The sequence below is a fragment of the Lynx canadensis genome, chromosome D3 (assembly GCF_007474595.2).
Source record: "Lynx canadensis isolate LIC74 chromosome D3, mLynCan4.pri.v2, whole genome shotgun sequence".
NCBI lineage: Eukaryota > Metazoa > Chordata > Mammalia > Carnivora > Felidae > Lynx > Lynx canadensis.
In genome coordinates this window covers 70,436,523-70,455,432 of record NC_044314.2, presented here as the reverse complement: position 1 = coordinate 70,455,432, position 18,910 = coordinate 70,436,523, and the positions used below count along the sequence as shown (strand labels likewise).

The 18,910-nt window shown below is 49.2% G+C and overlaps 1 protein-coding gene across 1 annotated transcript in view; it reads right to left on the bottom strand.

Annotated features, from left to right (window-relative positions):
- The window catches only part of ZNRF3 (zinc and ring finger 3), a 157,944-nt gene that overhangs the window by 7,228 nt on the left and 131,806 nt on the right, over positions 1–18,910 (bottom strand). Inside the window, 5 exon segments of the mRNA XM_030336264.1 lie at positions 160–262; positions 2,135–2,302; positions 3,287–3,397; positions 5,026–5,157; positions 5,576–5,650. Of these exon segments, the coding sequence (XP_030192124.1) occupies positions 160–262; positions 2,135–2,302; positions 3,287–3,397; positions 5,026–5,157; positions 5,576–5,650 (589 nt within the window).

Genomic DNA, 18,910 nt, shown 5'->3' with positions numbered 1-18,910 from the left:
GGGTTTGGAGGGCTGGTGAACTCTGAAACCCAAGGTCCCCACACTTCCAGGTCCAGAAGGCAGTGCTCGCTCACCAGTCTGCAGCATGTGTCACACTCTTGCTAGGCACTTGGTAGGGACAGTGACTCTTCAGCAACAGTGGAGGCAGGTGACAATTACCTATGATGTTATGCCGACAGTGGGGGCAGGTGTGGTGCTGCAGCAGCCACGGGTCCACGCACTTCCGGTGAAAGCGGTGAGTACAGGGGATAACCCGCAGCTCCTGGGGAGGGAGAGAGGACACACGGCCTGAAGGCAGGGCACAGGTGGAGGGCTAAATGCTTCTTCCTGAGAAGTCCAGCATGGGCCAGGGAGCCCTGTTCACTGTGCCAGTGCCAGAGGTTTCTTCCTCACCCATCCCCCCATCTCTAGCTACAGGTAGACTCATTTCCCTGTAGTCAGCACCCATGTCTGTGTTCTAGGGAGAAGCCCCAACCACGGTCCTCACTGTTAAGGAAGGAAGCACACAGAAGCAGGCAGCTTTCTCGTTGCCTGAGGAAGGCACTCATGTTCGTGCTGCCCAAAAGGGGAGACCAAAGCCAAGAGCTTCTGCAGCCTGGGGTCTGGAGAGAGGGCTAGGTTACCCACCTCCCCCTACCCCCCACCAAGACCTTTGCATCTCTGGGATGGTGGCTCCCTCCGGGTGCTCCAACTGGGTATGAGTAGAAAGAAAGATGCCCAGGACTTGTAATTGACAGGAGGAGCCACCAAGGGCAATGCTCTCCTGTCCTCTCCTTTGCTGGACCCTGGATACTCACCCGAGGGTACATGGTTTCTAACAAAGCAGCCTATGTGGAGAGGAGGTGATGAGGTTTTCTGAGGCAGAACCACCTCTGGAATTCCTGAGCCAAAGCACCCTCCAAATTTGCTAATGTGACTTTGTTTTTCCATTCCCTGACCGGCTCAACACAATAATATTCAAGCTAATACCTAATGTTGTGCCTGACCTTGGCAAGAGTTCTACCTGCATTTTCTCATGTAACCTTTGTGATCACCTTGACTTCATGTCCGTCTCAGGCTCATGTCTCGAGCACAGCATAGAGAATGAAGTCACTTGCTTGAGATCACAAAGCTAGAACCTGCCCTGGGTCAGGATTAGAACGCAGGCAGTCTGCACCTAAAGACCATTCAAGGCCCTCTTAATCTCAAGGCCTCTGCAAAAACTCCTTTTTTTCATCCAATAGCCTATCTGGGAGCAGAACGCTTTCATTAAAGGGGCATCAAATGTCTGCAACCGATTCTGAAGTGGTTTGCTTCCCCAAATGTGTATGTTTGTGTGTCTCTGTCTGGAGAGAGATTAGGCAAACAACGGCACAGTGTTAACAAAGGGTTATTCTAGGTGAATGATGTACGATTCACTGAAGGACTCCTGCAGCTTTCCTGAAAGTCTGACATTTTCAGGATAAAAAGCTAGAAGAAAAAAGGTAGCCATCACATCTCTTGTCTCCTGAGTAAAAACACCCAGTGTTCCACGGGGCTTTGCAGGAGAGGTTTGCTTTAAGCCATGTCTCAGTTTCCAGAAGAGCAATTCTAAAATTAAGTCAGTACATGTAGGGGGCGCCTGGGGGGCTCAGGCAGTTAACTGTCTGACTCTTGATTTCAGCTCAGGTCACGATCTCGCAGTTTGAGATGGAGCCTCGTGTTGGGCTCCATGCTGGCAGTGCAGAGCCCGCTTGGGATTCTCTCTCTCCCTCTCTCTCTCTGCCTCTTCCCTGCTCTTGTGCACTCACTCTCTCTCAAAAAAAAAAAAATAATAGGAAAAAAATTAAAAAATAAAATTATGTCAATACGTGTAAATGTTCTTAACACCAGACATCGTCTGGCCTCGCATATATTTCTGATCAACTTCTGAAATCACGTGGGTGGAAGCTGGGCCCTCTAGCAAGAGAGTGTCTGCGTTGTGACCACCCTCCTCCGGGGTGAAAAGCGGTTAGACTGTCTCGGGCCACCTCCTCGAGACCTAGGCGTTTAAACCCTTCTGCCCCTACAAGGCTGTGGGAAAAGGACACGGGGCTCTGTCCTCTCAGGTCCTGTGCACCTCTACTGACCTGTCCACCCCATCCCCACCCAGGACGGGCCCTGCCTCTGCCATTACCTCTCCGTCGATGTACTTCTCCAGGCAGATGGCGCAGTCGGACGTGGAGCTGCTGCTGAGCGTGTCCAGGGCCCCACAGCTGCCCTCCCGACGCCCCTTGCTCTTGGAGTTGAACTTTCTGGTTTCCATCTTCTCCAGAGCCTGTACGGCCAGCCTGTTCATGGAATTCTGTGCAGCAGAATGTGGTCTGTGTTAGGGTTCGGGACGGATTTACGGTGGTAGTCGCCCTGAGGGCCATAGCATCTAACACATGGGGACGGGTATAACGCTAGTCCTTTATTACCAGATCAGCACAGGCTTTTGAGAAAGCACTAAAAATTCAGACTGCTGCGGCACAGATTTTCCAGACCCCTGAGGGTCAACGACTTGAACGCAGGCTTCACCCAAGTGGCAGTATCAGCAGAGGTATATACTTCAATTGGTTGGCCAACTCTGCAAGACCCTGAGTCATTGACCTGCTCTATACCCAGGGTTCCTCCTCTTTACACTGAAGAAAGTTCTGAGGGCAAATGAGACAATGCACGTGGGTGGTCGCCAAACCCACCCACTTCTAGCCACCCAACTTTGTGAGAAGTCGGTGATCCTCTTGACAGATTGCCTGCCAATGTCCACCGTCTCTCTCCTGAGATGTCACGGTACACGTGGGACAGTCCAGATTCTCATTTACCCTCTCCATCAAACTTTGCCCCTAAATCCTGCCTTCCTATGAGCACAGTGATGTGCTAGCTGGGGCACAAAGATGGCTACTTTGTTTATCGAGAATCGTCTAGAGAGAGCTTGGAAGATGCAGATCCAGATTCAGCAGGTCTGGGGTGTGGCCTGAGAGTCTGCATTTCTACCAAGCTCCCTGGTGATGCGGACACTGCTGGTCCCCAGATCACAGCTGAGGAGCAGGCTCCAGGGCTCCACATTAACCTTTAGACGTTTCTTGAGACAACTCCCAGCTGGAAGCGTTCCCAAGGCTCGGCCTTTATAGTTCTGGCCCTTTGGGAACAGAGAAGACATAGAGTGATAAGCTTTGCTCTTGCTTTTCTCTATCTTTATGGCTCGTAGGCCCCTGGGAACCGGCTGCACAGCTCAGGCCCCCACCCTCGTTTTCACTAGTGACAGGGCGGCGGGGATCTGCGCTCGCCGGCTGCTCGGACGTATTACCTGACTGCGCCGCTGCTTCAGCTTGATTTTGACAAGGAGGATGAGGCAGACCAAGGAGACCACGACGAAGAATGCCAAGAAAATCCCCATGTCAAAGTACTCGGTGGGTTGCTGGAACAGAACACAAGACACGATGAGTCACGCGGGTCTCTTCGGCCTGGGGATCGGCACATGGCCCGTGTCAGCGCTGGTCGGAATAAGGATGGGGCTGACTCGGGTGCATTTCCCCTCGTTCGCGGGAGACACCCAGGGTGTGTGCGGGCTAAGCTGCACACACGGGGTGATCGCCAGGCCCAGGCGGTCCCCCACGGTGTGGCTAGGGGGAGGCCTGCAGCAGTCTCGGCCAGGCCTTCTCACAGCCGAGAGAACTCCCATCATAAAGCTTCGCTCCCTGTGGAGTAGCGCGAAGTTCGCTGTAACCGGCAGGAGAGGCCCAGCCAAATAAACACGAATATCATATTTATGGGACAAAGGAGTGAGTGTCATGTTTTGAGGGAACAGTGATTACTAACCATATAATTAATGGTTTACAACAACTCAGAAAATTGTATGCTGCTTCCGCAAATATCAGCTTCCACTACAATGAGTCACATTTACCCAAGTGCTCTTTTCTCCTTTAAAAAGAAGCCGGCAAAGGCAGTTCTTTTGCAAATTCCCGCGACTCTTGAGTTCTTATCTTTTCCTCAGGGCACAGTGCCTCTTCAAGCCTTGAAGCCACCTCACCCAGGACTCGCATTTAGCTAAGAGGAGTAGGGTTTTACTAACTGAATGCCAGGGGTATCTAGATAGTTTGTGCATGTACAAGAACCCTCCTATATGTGAATATTCCAGTATTTGTGATAAGGAAACAAACCCTGTATGAGGCACCTGTCCCAGGTTGCTAGAATCTTCAGTCTGAGGTTTGGGCAAAAGATACCAGTGAAGGGTTACTGGCCAGCAGTGGCCCTCTGACACTCAAGTGAAGCCTAAATGCTATTCGTCGACCACCTACAAGTGGTGAACTTCAATCCCACTTGAAAGCTAGGTGTCCCAGACTCAAATATAAGTTAGGGGTTTTCTGGGCGCCTGGGTGGCTCAGTCAGTTGAGCGCTTGACTCTTGACATCGGCTCAGGTCATGATCTCAAGTCGTGAGACCGAGCCCTGCATCGGGTTCCACACTGAGCATGGAGCCTGTTTGGGATTCTCCCTCTCCCTCTCCCTCTCTCCCTGCCCTTCCCCCATGCACGCATGCATTCTCTTTTTCTCTCTCACCAAATAAATAAATAAATAAATAAACAAACAAACAAACTAAAAAAAAAAAAAAGTAAGTTAGGGGTTTTTTCAACAATGCAATTTATCCTCCGGGAAGAAGGAAGTTTGGCCTTTTTCTGTAGTCTGGGTCAAATGGAAGGAAGGGGGACAAGGGAAGCTGGGTGCTGGGATTCCTTCCTTCAATCCTCCTCAGCCTTTCAGAGGGGGGCGGGAGGGAAGAGAAAGAAGGACAGGAGGCTACCAAGAGGGAGTGCCGGGTGGAAGAGACCAGAAACACCTTAGCACAAATCATCTACTTCCGGAAGGTCTTTTCACATCCTTTGTAAAGGAACGCGAGGGCTGACATTTCTCCTTGGCCTGCGGACTTATACCTAATCTAAACTGCAGGACCTAGGCTGTGTCAGCATGTTAGACGAGAAAGAAGATTGGAACACGAGCCCAAAGGGAATAAAAGCACAGGGAGCAGCAGAGAGGGTGCCGGGCTCACTCGAGGCGGGCGGTGCTGAATCCTTGCTCGAGCTACTTTCTGCTTGTTGACGATGTTCATCAGCTTGATGGCATCTGCACCCTTCACGTACACCACCGGCCTCTTGAGTGGGTCTTCTGAGCCCTGGTTTAGCTGTGGACAGAAAGACAATGCTGGTTAAAGGGCGTGCTTACTTTAAGAAGGAGACAGAGTGAGGCTGAAGGGAAAGAACAGCAGACACCATTTGAAAATCCCCAAAGTCCTCAAGCGGGACAGCCTTGGAGCTTCTGGAAGGGCGAGGCTGAGAACAATGCTTGTTTCAGAATGGCGTGGGCAGGCTGAAGGCCCAGAAGGGTCTGTGAAAATGCCCCCCACAGCCACCAACCTCCTGGCTCTTCACTCCTCTCAATACCCTTGCCTTGGAGTCTGAATGATGTCTAGACATGGGTCTGTAGTGTCAGCGGGCAAGCGCAAAGCCCTGAGACGAGGGTGACGGCCCCGTGACACGCCGAGCTAACTGAAGCCCTCTCTGGGGCGGGGGCTGCAATGCTGCGTGGCCCGAGGAGTTTACCTGGTCAATAGCTTCTGGGTTTTCTGATACATCAAAGATGACGGCAGTGGCTCCCCGCTGCACTGCCCGCTTGGCCTGGCAGGGGAAAAAAGAACAGGTTGGCACTCTTGCTCCTCTGACCTTTCCAGAGCTGGCCTGGGAAATCAGACCTGTGTTCGAACGTGGAATCTGACAGTTACCAACTTCTGTGACTCTGGGCAAGTTGCTAATAGCTTCCCGAAACCTCAACTTTCCCATCTGTAAAAGAAACAAGGGGAGACGAGGGGACAATGCCACCTATGTTGTACAGCTGCATTAGGAGAACCAGAGTTAGAATAGGTGGAAATAACTACCCGGGTACTGAATTAACCTTTGTCTCCCTATCCAGCCAAACATTAAAAACAAATCAACAACCTGTCCCGTCAGCATGAAGGTATTGGTTTCAGGATCTTCTGCTATGAACACAGAGCCACTGGCAACCAAAGTAAATGCCTCTGGTCCTTGTCTTGTGGTCCCGCATCGTTCCCGCGTCACCCAGGGCTGCCGTGAGACTGGCACACGGAATATTTCCAAGGAGATCTCAAAATGGTCAGCTTAATAACTGACATAAGCTGAAGACCTCTGGAGATGTTGTCAGAGGGAAAAGCTCCGAGAAAAAATCGTAAATGGGGATTTAGAGCAGTTGGCTGCCAAACCTGGCTGCACATCAAAAACCACTTGGGAAGTTTGTAAAGCAGATTTCCTGGCTTGAACCACAGAGACTGATTCAGCAGGGCTGGAGTAAGGCCCAGGAAACGGAGTTCTGGAAGTTTTCTGAGGGATTCAGATGATTCAACCACTTGGGGAACTAAGGATCAGAGGGAGATGAGATGAGAATGTTTTAGGAACAAATGTGAAGTGGTGGAATTCTTTTTTTTTATAATTATTATTGTTATTATTATTATTATTTTGAGAGAGACACAGAGAGCAGGCTGGGAAGGGTCAGAGAGAGAAGAGAGCGGGAGAGAAAACTCTCAAGCAGGTTCCAAGCCGTCGGCGCAGAGCCTGGTGTGGGGATCAAACTCATGAACCATGAGATCATGACCTGAGCAGAAACCAAGGGTCAGATGCTTAACTGACTGAGCCACCCAGGAGACCCTGGTGGGTGGGATTCTTTTTTGAGGGAAAGGATTCTTTTTTAGCCCAATGAACCTTCTGACTTTATGTCTGGCTAAGTGGATAACAGAGTAGAAGCTGTGGAAGAACAAGACATAAGACGTAACCCTTGCTTTTCGGTTCCTGGATCTTGTTAGAGAAGATACCTCTAATGTGGGGGGAAAACAAACAAAAATCAAAATAAAACCCCAAGCCTCCTATAAGAGGCACAAATAATGGCTACTGTTCAGAGATCAAGAAAGTCTCTACGAGCCAGAGTGCTTGAGAAAGAATACAATTTGACTGGAAGGAATCCCTGTTGAGGGAATAATCACTACCCGGATGCAGCGTGAGAAGGCAGCACTGAACCTCCAAGAGCCGGCCGAGCACGTGGCTGGACCAATGGCTTCACAAGCCCACTAGAGGGCAGTCTTATCCCACAGCTTTTAAGACAATCCCCCCCCCCCCTCCGCCCCCGCACCGTGTACCAGAGAAGCGGGACTGTGAAACCTCACGGATCCTGCAAAGTCCCCCGCAATTTAACAAGCCCGGGCACCCTGGCTGCTGTGCTGCGGAAGCTGTCTTTCTTCCCCTGGGGACTCTTCCTTGTTGAACTGAGACTCCACGTAGTTCAAGTCCCCTCTACCTCCTGTCCATCCCACCCCTATTGCCTCACCAGCAAGCTGTAGTCGGGAGTGGCTCTTGGGAGCTATTCCTGGCTCTACCACCGACAAGCTGCCAATGGTGGGCAAGTCACTGAATCTCTCTCAGTCCCAGTCTCAGTTTCCTCACCTGTAAGAGGAGGAAGCCTATGTTATTATGACTAGGGTCCCTTCTGGTTCCCAATCTTGGCCACTCAACTGAGAGGCAGGGGACTGTCCAGAGCAATGAAGAAAGAGCTACAGTGGCCCTACCGCCTGCCTCCAGAGAGAGAGGACATGATGGCACAGTGAGAAAGTTTGTGGCCAGGTGGTCACTTTCCTTCAAAAGGCTCTTTAGGGGCACTGACTCTCCCTTGCCTGTGGCCAACAGTTTGTGCGCCCCAGAATGACGAAGTAGGCGCTGTGTCTTCTACTCAGGTGATACCCTCATCTTCACAAAATCTTCCCTCGACGTGGAAGGACCCAGGGGAACAGCACGGAAAACAAGGTAATCAACAGGAGCTTGTTCCTTTATTTGGCTTTCATTCGCCATCAAGCACATCAACCAGCACCTGAGGGAAACGTGCATTCAGATCTGTCCTGATCAGGAGCGCCCAGCACCTCCCGCTTTGATGCTGGCGCACCTGCAGAGTCTGATGGCAGCGGATGAAAGGCTGTGGGACGCGGGGTAGCGCAGAGCCCCAGCCACGTGGCTGCTCACGTTTCTGGGCTTCCCTGCTCCACAGGAACGTGGAAACCTCAAGGATCTGGAGGTGAGGCACGTATGACCCATTTGGGACAGGCACTTTTTAAAAAGGCATTTTCAACAAAATCTAGGGGGGTTGAAAGGTCTCCTGGTTTCTATAGTAAAAACAGCAGGTCAACGATAAGGTGCTTAAACCCCATGTTAACAGATCCATTTCACTGACTCAGACACAACCAAGCTAATGCACAGGATTCAAGTACAAATATTTCGTTGGAGAAAATGATAATTCTCACAGCTGACTTACTTTAAAAATTAATGGAAGCTGCTATTTAAATAAGGTTGCATTTCCTGTCCATGGCAGGACTAGACAGGAGGGGAGTCAACCCAGGATCCTATTGAGAACTGGCCTGTTAGGAGGCAGCTCGGGATTTAAAATAGGCCATGAATAATCCAGATTTAGAAAATGACACATTTATCATACTATTCCCAAAGCAAATTAAAAAACACAACACTACTTGGTGACACTTTCCCCCTCGCCCCACATTTTCAGTTTAAAAATAGACGAGGCATCTTCCTGAACCAGTCTTCACATCTTAGATCATTTCAACGTTTCACCAAATCAAGCTTGGGCCAGAATACTGCTTCAAAACAAATCTAATGCATAGAGTGGGAGATTACATAATTAGGAGATTAGTGGTCTTGTGATCACTAGAAACCCTATCTCTATAAAGTCACAAAACTCTTGAGATAAGGCTGTTTCAAAGAAAGGGTGGAAAAACGAAGCCTGGTGGATGTTGCTAGATAAAGGTCACAGGTAAATTGGGCTACAGTTGGGGAGGGCAGTTACCCTTGAACTGTGCACAGACTGGCGTGGATGGAAGAGCATGAGAAGGGTGTGAACAGCAGAAAACAGGTGGGAAGGCCTCCCCAAAGCAACCAAAGTTCCTCCCTGCCTTTATGGCCCTTTGCTTGCCCTCCCTCTGCCCCTCCCACACAGTTACTTTAACATCCTTCATCACTTCTGCTGCCTCAATCGGGCAAGACCTGACCAATGTGGACAGGTCAATACCAGTGAGCAGGTGACTGGAAGCCCAGCGGTAGAATGTGGAACATAAGGTTGTCATGGTCCTTTGTTTACCTTTCCAGGGCTTGCAAGACCCAAGGCTCGACAATGTCCATAGCCACTGAGACAAGTATCAGACGTGCAAACATCTGCACACTTATATTTTGCCAAGTACAAAGTTTCAAGCCCCGGAAGACAAGGTCCTACTGTGGTTAACACTTACAGCAATGCAAGACTCCTATGGTTATTCAATAAACGTTTGTTCTGAATGAGAGCAAGCCTGCCTGGGACCATACTCTTCGGCTGCTGCCTCCTGAACGTGGATATGGTTTTCCCCTAAGGAAAGTGCTTCTATCAACATGTTTGACTTTTGAATTTCCGGATGGGAATGAGGCATTCTGATGAGAACGGTTCCGGTCCCGCTACCACCTTGTGGGTAGGAGAACTCAAAGCCTCCAGTCTACTTTAGTTTCAATTAAATTCAGGAATTCCAATCAGGAATGGATCTGGCACTCTCCCCAGTGTGTGCAGTTACACCCAGACTTGGTTACTCCCAGCAGCCCCTGGGCAGACTCCATTTTTCACAGTTGTTTATCTGTTTGTGTAGCACTCAATGTGTTGGTCCCAGTGTCTAATACTTATTAGAGGAAATCTTTGACAGAGTATCGTCTTAATTGGAGATAACCCAAAAGATGATGAAAAATCTCCTTTGTCCCAAACTCCTGACCACAGGATAACCAAGGAAGTTGGATCATTAGTGCTGATATGAAGACCTGTCTTCAACCTCTTCTAGGGAGCTCTGCAGACTTTTTTTGTCCCTACTGAATACAATTCTTTTTTTTTTTTCATTTTGTCTTTTCTTTTACGCCTATCATAACCTCCAAACAAGTCATTAAAAATTCTCTGTAGACATCTTTAAAGCTGTGAAATAGACCTTCACATACTCTACTTACTCACTCATGTATTTTTGATATTTGGGCTCTTTTGATTTTTTATTATGATAACTAATGCTATACTGAATAAATTGTGGCTTAATTTCCAATTTCTTTAGGAAGGGAGACCCAGGGCCAAAGAGTATGAAGATTATTTTAAGAGTTGTAATACAATCTATACAGGCTTTTAATGCCCCTCCTTATAAACCCACTCAGTTCTTAAGGATGGCACAGATAATACAAGACAAATTCATCAACACATTTAACTTCTGGGTAAAGTGACCTGTGGTGAGCTGGCTAGGGGAAGGAAGTCAGTTTGAGAGTAATCTGCCTGATACTGCATATGCAGAAAGATACTCCAGTGTAAACTATCATGTGTTGATTATACCTACTGATTCTTCAAGGTCAAGTTCATGTGCCACCCCTCCCATAAGATAGACAAATGCTTCTCTGTAGCCTAAAGCAGCTCTTATCCCTCTCTGGGCCCTAATATCTCTAAGGATTTTTTTTTTCTGCTGCTTACTACTTCTATGATGGATTTTCCCCTCAAATAGGACGATCTTTAGGGGTTTTGCTATTTATAAAAGTAAAATGTGCTTAATGTAAATATTGAAATTGAAAGCAAAAAATAACTCACCCTTATTGCCCATGTTTTCTTTTTAAAAAAACCCCATATATTAGCAGGAATAAAATGCACATATATACTCACATATCAAAATACACTTAAAAAACACTTAAAAATAAACTGTATGTATATAATGTTCTGTACTCGCCCCCCCTTAACTCAACAATTTGTTCAACAATATTATATGCATCGATATAAAACACTGTTCATCCTCCTTACCAGGTACATATATTATTTCATTGTATGGTCGTAGCAGAGCTTAAGATGGTCTCCTGTTACAGGATTTCTATATTTTCTCTATTATAAACAGTGCCATATATACATTCTCATACTCATGGTTCTGCTGGTATCTGGCTTTAAATAAATAGCTAGGGGCGCCTCGGTGGCTCAGTCGGTTAAGCATCCAACTTCAGCTCAGGTCATGATCTCACAGTTCGTGAGTTTGAGCCCCGCGTTGGGGCTCTGTGCTGACAGTGCAGAGCCTGGACCCTTAGAGCCCACTTCAAGTTCTGTGTCTCCCTCTCTCTCTGCCCTTCTTCTGCCCTGCTCACACACTCTCTCTAAAATAAATAAACATTAAATAAATAAATAAATAAATAAATAAATAAATAAATAAATAGCTACAAGTGGTCCTGCCTCTCCAAAGCGCACAGATCTTACATGTAAATGCCTGGCCTGGGTGCTGGGCTAACCCGCCCTCAGGGTCTAAAGGAGCCAGGAGGTAGACCTTACTTGACCAGTCTGTGTGTCCTGGAAAAAGCCTAACAAAGCAGATTGCCCTGGGCATGGTCCACACTCAACAAATTAACATGGTAGGCAGGAACAGAGTTTAATTCTATTTGCAGTGCCATTTATTCATTTATTTTTTAACAGTAGCAATTAACCAGTTACTCTGCGTGCTCAGCCCTGGACATACATACAATAGTAAGCGGCGTGTGGCAGACCCCTGTCCTTAAGGAGTGTGCATTCTGCAAGCAATGCAGGTACAGACAGAGGCCAGCCGAGTAATAAAGGAATAGTCTGAGTGTTTCATTCCAAGGACAAATGAGTAAGAAATTATGGACATGGGATCAGTTATCCCATGTGTCTATTGTAGCTTTTCCCAAAGTACATATCACAGGATGAGATTTTCTTGGTCAGGGTCCTTTGAGAAATGCTGCGCTTTCTAGAGTGACCCCTGATATCCACAGGGCACGTTAGTATGATAGAGGCCCAGGAATTCCCCAGTTTTTTGGATACAGAATCCTTTTGCAGTAACTTCTGTCAACATTCCCTCCCTTCTATGCGAGACATTTTGGAACCCACTGCTCAGGGTGCCTGGGTGGCTCAGTCGGCTAAGTATCTGACTTCAGCTCAGGTCATGATCTCATGGCTTGCGAGTTCAAGCCCCATGTTGGGCTCTGTGCTGACAGCTCAAATCCTGGATCCTGCTTTGCAATCTGTATCTTCCTCTTTCTCTGCCCCTCTCCAGCCAGTGCTCACTCTCTCTCTCAAAAATAAACATAAAAAAAATGGAACCCACTGCTCCATGGTGCATGGTATGCCAACGAGAGTGGAATATCACCCCTTATTATTCATTCCCTTGCTCTAAGGTACAGGTAGGAGGCTGGGGGATATGGCAGGGATCTACATTTTGAGCTGGAAAACAATTAGAAAGTTTATACACCGCAATTTAAATGAGATGGCTATTAGTATGAAAACATTCAGTTCCATAGTTCAACTTGGCAACTACTTAAGAGGTCCAACTCTGTGCCAGACACCTCAAGAAAGATACAAGCCAAGACCTTCTAGAAGTGTCTGTCATTATGCACTGGCTGTTGCCCTGGGAGAAGAGCTCTTGCTTGGCAAGGAGCAGGGTGAAGGTGTGGAGATCTCTTTTTACCCAAGAGAATGTTCACTTGTGGGTCTCCTCTGATACACTTATAGAGAGCAGTGTGACCTAAAGTGGCAGAAACCATTATTGCAGAGAATCCAAAATGGCACCAGGGCTTGGTTCCTATGATTTGGCATCAGCATTCTCCTTCGGTTTGGGTCCCCAAGTTCCATCTATGGCTATTCGCAAAGTGGAGCACACGGTCCTGGGCATCCGTGGGTCATTTCTTGCTCAGGCTGATATGGGTGCATGGCGTCTTGCCACAGGCCTACCCTTCATGCAATCCTTACTTTCCTACAACCTAGGCTCACAGGGGCCAAGTTAAACCTTTGCCCTCACCCCTACACTCAACTGCTTACCAAGTTTTGCTGATTCCATCTTCCAAATCCATCCATTGCTTTTCCATCCCCACTGATGCCACCCTGTCCAGGACACCAGACTTCTCATGTGAGTCACAACAACATTCTCCCTTGGAGGTCGTCTAGCCCATTCCACCTGGCCCTCCCCGCCCCCCCCCCCCACAGTGTAGTCTCTACCCAGCAGTAAAGGGACTCTTCTAAATCACAGCTCTGACCTGGACCACTCTCCTCGGATAACTGTGTTACTCTTAGGGAAAGCCAGGACTGCTCCGCTGCTTATGGTAAACTCCACATTCCAACCCCGAGTCTAACTAGGCCGAGTTCTCACTAGTTCTCTGATGGCCTGTGTTCTCTGTGCTGAGGAACGCTCTACCTCCCCAACACCAGCTAGCCTTTACCTCTTCTAATTCTTGGTCGACTTAGGTGTTATTCCCTTTACACTGTTACTGCCTGTGGCCTGATTGTGCCCCACTGTTGCAGCTCTTATGACATCACACTGCAATTGTTTACTCAAAGTGCCTCCTCACTAGAGGGCGGCCAATGTGTCAGACTTCTTTCCTGCTGAATTCCCAGAACCCAGCAAAGGGCCTGGCACAGGGTAAATGGCCAAAAAATGTTTGTTGATTAACCCAGAAAGATCAGCTTTTGCCCTCAGGGTTAGCATCAAACACCTAGGTCGCTGCTACTTCAAGCACAGACCATAGCTCGCTGCTGGTCACCTCATCTCTGGTTTCCTTTGACTCAGATTGAGAAAGGTCTGCTCTCTACCACATCTCCTTGGAACTCAAGATTCTGCGCATTTGAGACTTTCAGGATTTGGTTTATTAACTGCGTGCACATCCCCTGCTGTGGCATTTGCTGATGGGCCTCTTACTGGTGGTTAGTGCTAATGCAGCCACAGTTGTCTCTGGGCAACCGCGACCTCAGCCACTACAAGTGACTCTGCCTCAATGTGGATCTTTATCAGGCCCCAGGCCCCTGTGTGAGCACATCTCTGATGTCAAACCTCTTAGAAAACAAGCCCGTGCCCCTGCAATGTTTGTTCCTTCCACTCTCTGGAGGAAGGCAAGGTCCTTTAAAACTCTGACCAAGGGAAAACGCTCACCAAATGACTACCCTTGGGCAAACCCACAGGAAGAGATGGCAGGAGATACAGAGTTTTACAGCATCCTCCCATCATCACTCAGGGGACGCTGGCTTTTCTTCAGCCTCAAAGACTGGTGAAACCTATGGAACATCCTGAAACAGGTGGAGACAGATGGCCTGTACCAATAGGGGCCTGTCTTGGGAAAGTGAGCAGATACCAGTCTGCCTTCCCCACCTGGTGCGAAGACCGGAAGCTTGGCTTTCCGGGGGAACCGGTGGCAGACTCCAAACTCCCCCACTCAGTGACAGCCTCTTTTGGGGGCAATGAGACCAAAGCACAGGCTTGAGAGGCACACCCGCCTAAGGCTTGAGCCTGGGGCAGATCATTGCCAGGAATGCAGGGTGCCAGGAACAAGTCCTGGGTATGGGGCCACTGCCGCAGGGCCTGCTCTGTGGTCGGAGAGGAACAGGGGCTGTGAACACCGATGGAGACCAACCACGCCTGACACCCCACCGGTCTCTCCCTGCTGGTCCTACCGTAGTCCAAACAGCCATCGCTCCTTGGGTCCTTTTATGCCCCACCCTCCGGAGGCCACTGAGTGGTTTTTAAACCCTCCCTCCTCACTTTTTCCTTTCCTCCTCCCCCGTGTTCTTCGCTTGGCAGTGACCACCCAGGCACCAGGCTCTTGATCATTCTGGTCAGCTGCTGTTCCCTGAAGCATGAGTCACTGCTCTGACAGGGGATAGATACTCTTGCCAGGCAAGGGGGCTTGCAAGGCCCGTCTCACCCAGCGCCCTGTTTTCCTACAGAAACCTTTCGTTCCATAGGAAATGAGGTCACACACCAGAGCACATGGGTAACCGGTGAGAAAATGCTGGCGCCAAGAAGGGGGCGGGTGTCAGAAGTGTGGAGAGAGAGGACCCTAACACACAGGAACCACCAGACGAACCACCTGCTGCTCTGGGACAGCCCAGAGAGGAAGGGGTGCACCTAGCTTTAAAAAATAACCTGCTTTCTTTAAAGCATATGCAACATAAATGATTTTACCAAGCCAAACTTGCAGGGAGAGTGGCTTATTCACTTTCATGATTTGGAGCTCCTAATCCACCGCCTAAAGGAGATCAACACACAAAACGGCCCCAGAGGGGTAAAGAGGGGCGGGGCGGGGCCGCCCGGGCAGCCAGGCAAGCTCACTTTCCGGGAGTGGGAGAGGAGGTGGGTGGGGGTGGTGGTGAGGGTGGGTGGCGCTGCTCTGCCCGCTCCACCCGACTCCTCGCTCCAGGGCTTGGCTGCAGCCCGGCCTGACCTTCCAGGTTTCGCTGGCAGGAGATCAAAGTGCCGAAGCCACAAACACAGCTCAGAACTCGGAGGCCCCGGCGGCCTCCCCCAGGGTCCCCCCTTCCCTTCCACCCTCCAGCTTCAACCCCTGGCCCTGCTACTCCACGCCCTCCTTCAGAGTCCCTCCCCCTCCGCTTCCCCACGCCCCCCAGTCCTTCTCCCCACTCAGTAGGGCCGGCCTTTGGGGGCGGGCTCCCATCTGCCCTTCGCGGACCCCACCCGGCTGGCCGCGCCCCTCCCCATCGGGAGAAGGTATTTCTCGCCTTAATTAAAGTCATTAAGCCTCCAAAGGCTCCTGCGGGCTGCTGGTTCTGAGCTCCAGAACGAGGAGGATGCATTCTAAATCCTAGTTAAGATTATGCTGATCTATTTAGGAGGTATGTAGCAGCGAGAATTCAGCGGTTAAGTTAGTGGTTAAGGCTGCCTCCGTTTAAATAGTATTATTTATTCCCCAAATATGTAGCAGTCCCACTTAATTTCTCCTAATTAAAGGAATCATCAGAAAAGGCTGGAGTCCGTGGCCATGTCACGGCGCCATTGCACAGGTTGGTACCCTCTTCACAATCAGAAAATGCTGGGTTCAAACGGAAAATGCATTTCCCCAGATCTTAATCTTAAACATAGACATTTTACACCAGTTCCAAGAAACACAATGATCCTCTTTGTTTTCACACCTGACAAGGAGCACCCCAACCCAGGAAGCCTGTCCACACCCTCCTTTCCATGGCCACTGCTGGGTGAAGGGGTGTTATGGAAAAATGTCTGCAGTCGGGTTGTTTGATGAGATGTCTATGCCTGGCAGAGAAACTTTTGGAAGAACTTGTTAGCTGCTATCTTGGGTTGAGTTTCCAGAAGCCCCACTTCAGGGCCAAATCTTACAAAGTCAACAACTAGAAAATTTAAACAGGACCACTCCCTTTTCTGCATATGACAGGTAACACTTGTTTAATAATCATTGGCAAGTTAATTGGGTGGCGTATTTGGGCTTAACAAGGAACAACAGTGCCTACAAAGTCTGAAGACCCCACAGCCTCCCTTCTGCCTTGAGAGGTGGAGGGCAGAATCTTTGAGGGCTGAGGGCTGGGCTCCTGGCTACTGCAGCCATCAAGCAGGGCAGACTTGGTTCTCAACCTTGGCCCACTGAGGAGGCAACTGGGGAAGATTTAAAAAATACCCTGCCCCTAGAGATGATGATTTCATCTCTGTGGAATGGAGCCCCGGCAGCAATATTTTTCTAAAAGTTTCCTAGTTAGTTTTAAAATTCAGGTAGGGCTGAGAGCCACTGAGCTCCGAACTGCAGGAAGCCCCTGGGATGGCTGTCAAAAATGCACATTCTGGGGCCCCTCTTCTGATTCAATTGGACTGGTGGAGGTCCAGAAGCTATCTAAACAGCACACGGGCAATACTTAACGATGGGGCAAAGGAAAAGTGTTAGCGAATTCCTGCATTAGGTGGTACACTGTTTGAAAAAACAAGATTACTCTGATTATATGATTTTCTTATTTGTACTAAGAGGAAGAGAATCTGAATGAAAGAATGTTTGCATGCCTGAGGCAGGCTTGCTCCTAACATTGGAGGGAGTTGGGACAAGATCCAACAAACCACGAAATAAAATATATGCTACCCTTCTATCTTTATGTACACCTTCATAAAGATCCGAAAGGTCACGTTCAACTGAGATTTCTCTAACTCCCTGGAGTTCCTCATCAGAACATGTCATTGTGGAGAAAGCCAACTCCTGACCCACCTTGCATTTCAAGAGGACTTGTACACATGGACATAAACACCCCAGCCTCGAGGCTAAGGTCTGTCTATCCTCCTTGGGAAGAGGGGTAGGATCCCAGGGGAGTCGGCTCCTAGGAGGATGGTCCTGACAAGAGGTCTGCCAGGTGCCGGAAGCCAGCACTGGCTCATCTTGGGGGAATTTGGGATCCCGGGAATGGTTTATAGAAGGGGGCTTCCCTTGGACTCTTCACCCAGTGGCCAGAAGCTTCAGAAGCAGGGCCTTTATTGCCTGGTCTCAGGACAGTACTGGCCCAAAGCATCAGACTCCAAGAGGGAAAAGTGAGCAAAGCACCTATTATGCACCAGACAAGGCAGTAGGTGCTTTCAAATGGCATGCAACTCTGTAGTCAAGGGAGTGTTGACTCCCATTTTATAGCTAGAGGCTCAGAGGTGACCTCACAAAGCCACGAAGTAGAGAGGTGACATGTGACCTCATCCTCTCTGTAATCCCAGGCTACAGAAATACTGTGGTTATCCTAGGGCTTTCCATAATCAAGCGTGATAGAAATGTGTGCACATATATCAACATGAATGCTGAATCTCCAAGTATTCCATTAATAGCTTATGTAAGTATTGTATTTCCCAATCCTACAAGGCATCCAGATAGCTCTTACCTAACCCATTTGGACTCCCTCATCTTTAAAACTCTCTTTACAAATGTCATGCAGCTCATATAGTCAACGTAAAGAGAGGTGGCAGGGTGGAAAATTCTACTGTTGTACAGGGTTAGCTGCTTGAAAGCTCATGTTTTTTTTTCTCAGAGGGGCTATTTCTTATTGCCATTCTAGTCAACGCGAGCTCCCAAACAATACAACTTTTACTCTGTACACTTCTTAAAGATCTACCAAGGTGGTTCCAAAATGGTTCCCCATGTGCCCTGTCACATTGTGTCCTTGAATCTGTGACTTGATATCAGTAGAATTTAGGAATGATATGGCTCCATTGTCTCTCAACTTCACACCAGAATCACTTACAACAGCAAGAGAACCAAACCCCTCTCTCTAGAGAAGGGCAGAGTCCTAACCCCCTCACCCTGAGTCACACCAGTCTTATCTGGGAGCAGTCAGTTTGATGACACCCCCAACGAAGGTGGCCTCGAGGAAGAACACAGCCTGAAGGTGACCCGTGAATGGATGGGCCGATCAGGGAAGGGGCAAGGGCAGGGGGAGGAGCTGTCACCTCACACAGCCCGGGCTGAAATCCTGGCTCACCTTGCCAGCGCTGTGACTGCGGGCAGACTTGACAACCTTTCTGTGCTTCCTCCATCTGTTCAATGCGGATCATGCTAACAGGACGTATTCTCACGATTGTTGAGAGAGGCCAGGAGACTAGATGAGAAGATGCCAGTCGACTGGCAAGTGCTGAGACGCATGCACTATGTGTATCTCCTGTGGGCACCTGGCCCCTCCCTTGACTGTTTGCGTACAGGATTCTTCTCTCCAGGAGAGAGAGCCCAATTCCCACACAGAGCGGCAGGCAGAGTCACAGAGACTCCACCTCTGAAAGGTTCTGGAAGTCGATGTGTCTCTGCCGCACATCACACACACACAGGAACGTCACAGTTGGGGGCAAGAAATGATGCCATGGCACAAAGCAGGCGGAAGGCGGTCAGACGCCCAGAGGCATACTGGAATATCCTGGGGAGCTATTTAAAAATACCGGGGCCCAGCCCTCCCCAGAGACTGAGGGGCACTGGGCTGGAGGTGGACCTGGCCTCCGGAGGTTTGAAAGCTCTCTGGGTTGATCTATAGGCATAGCTAAGATAAATAACCACAGGAACCAAGACCCTAAGGAGGTCAGAGGAGAGAGGGTG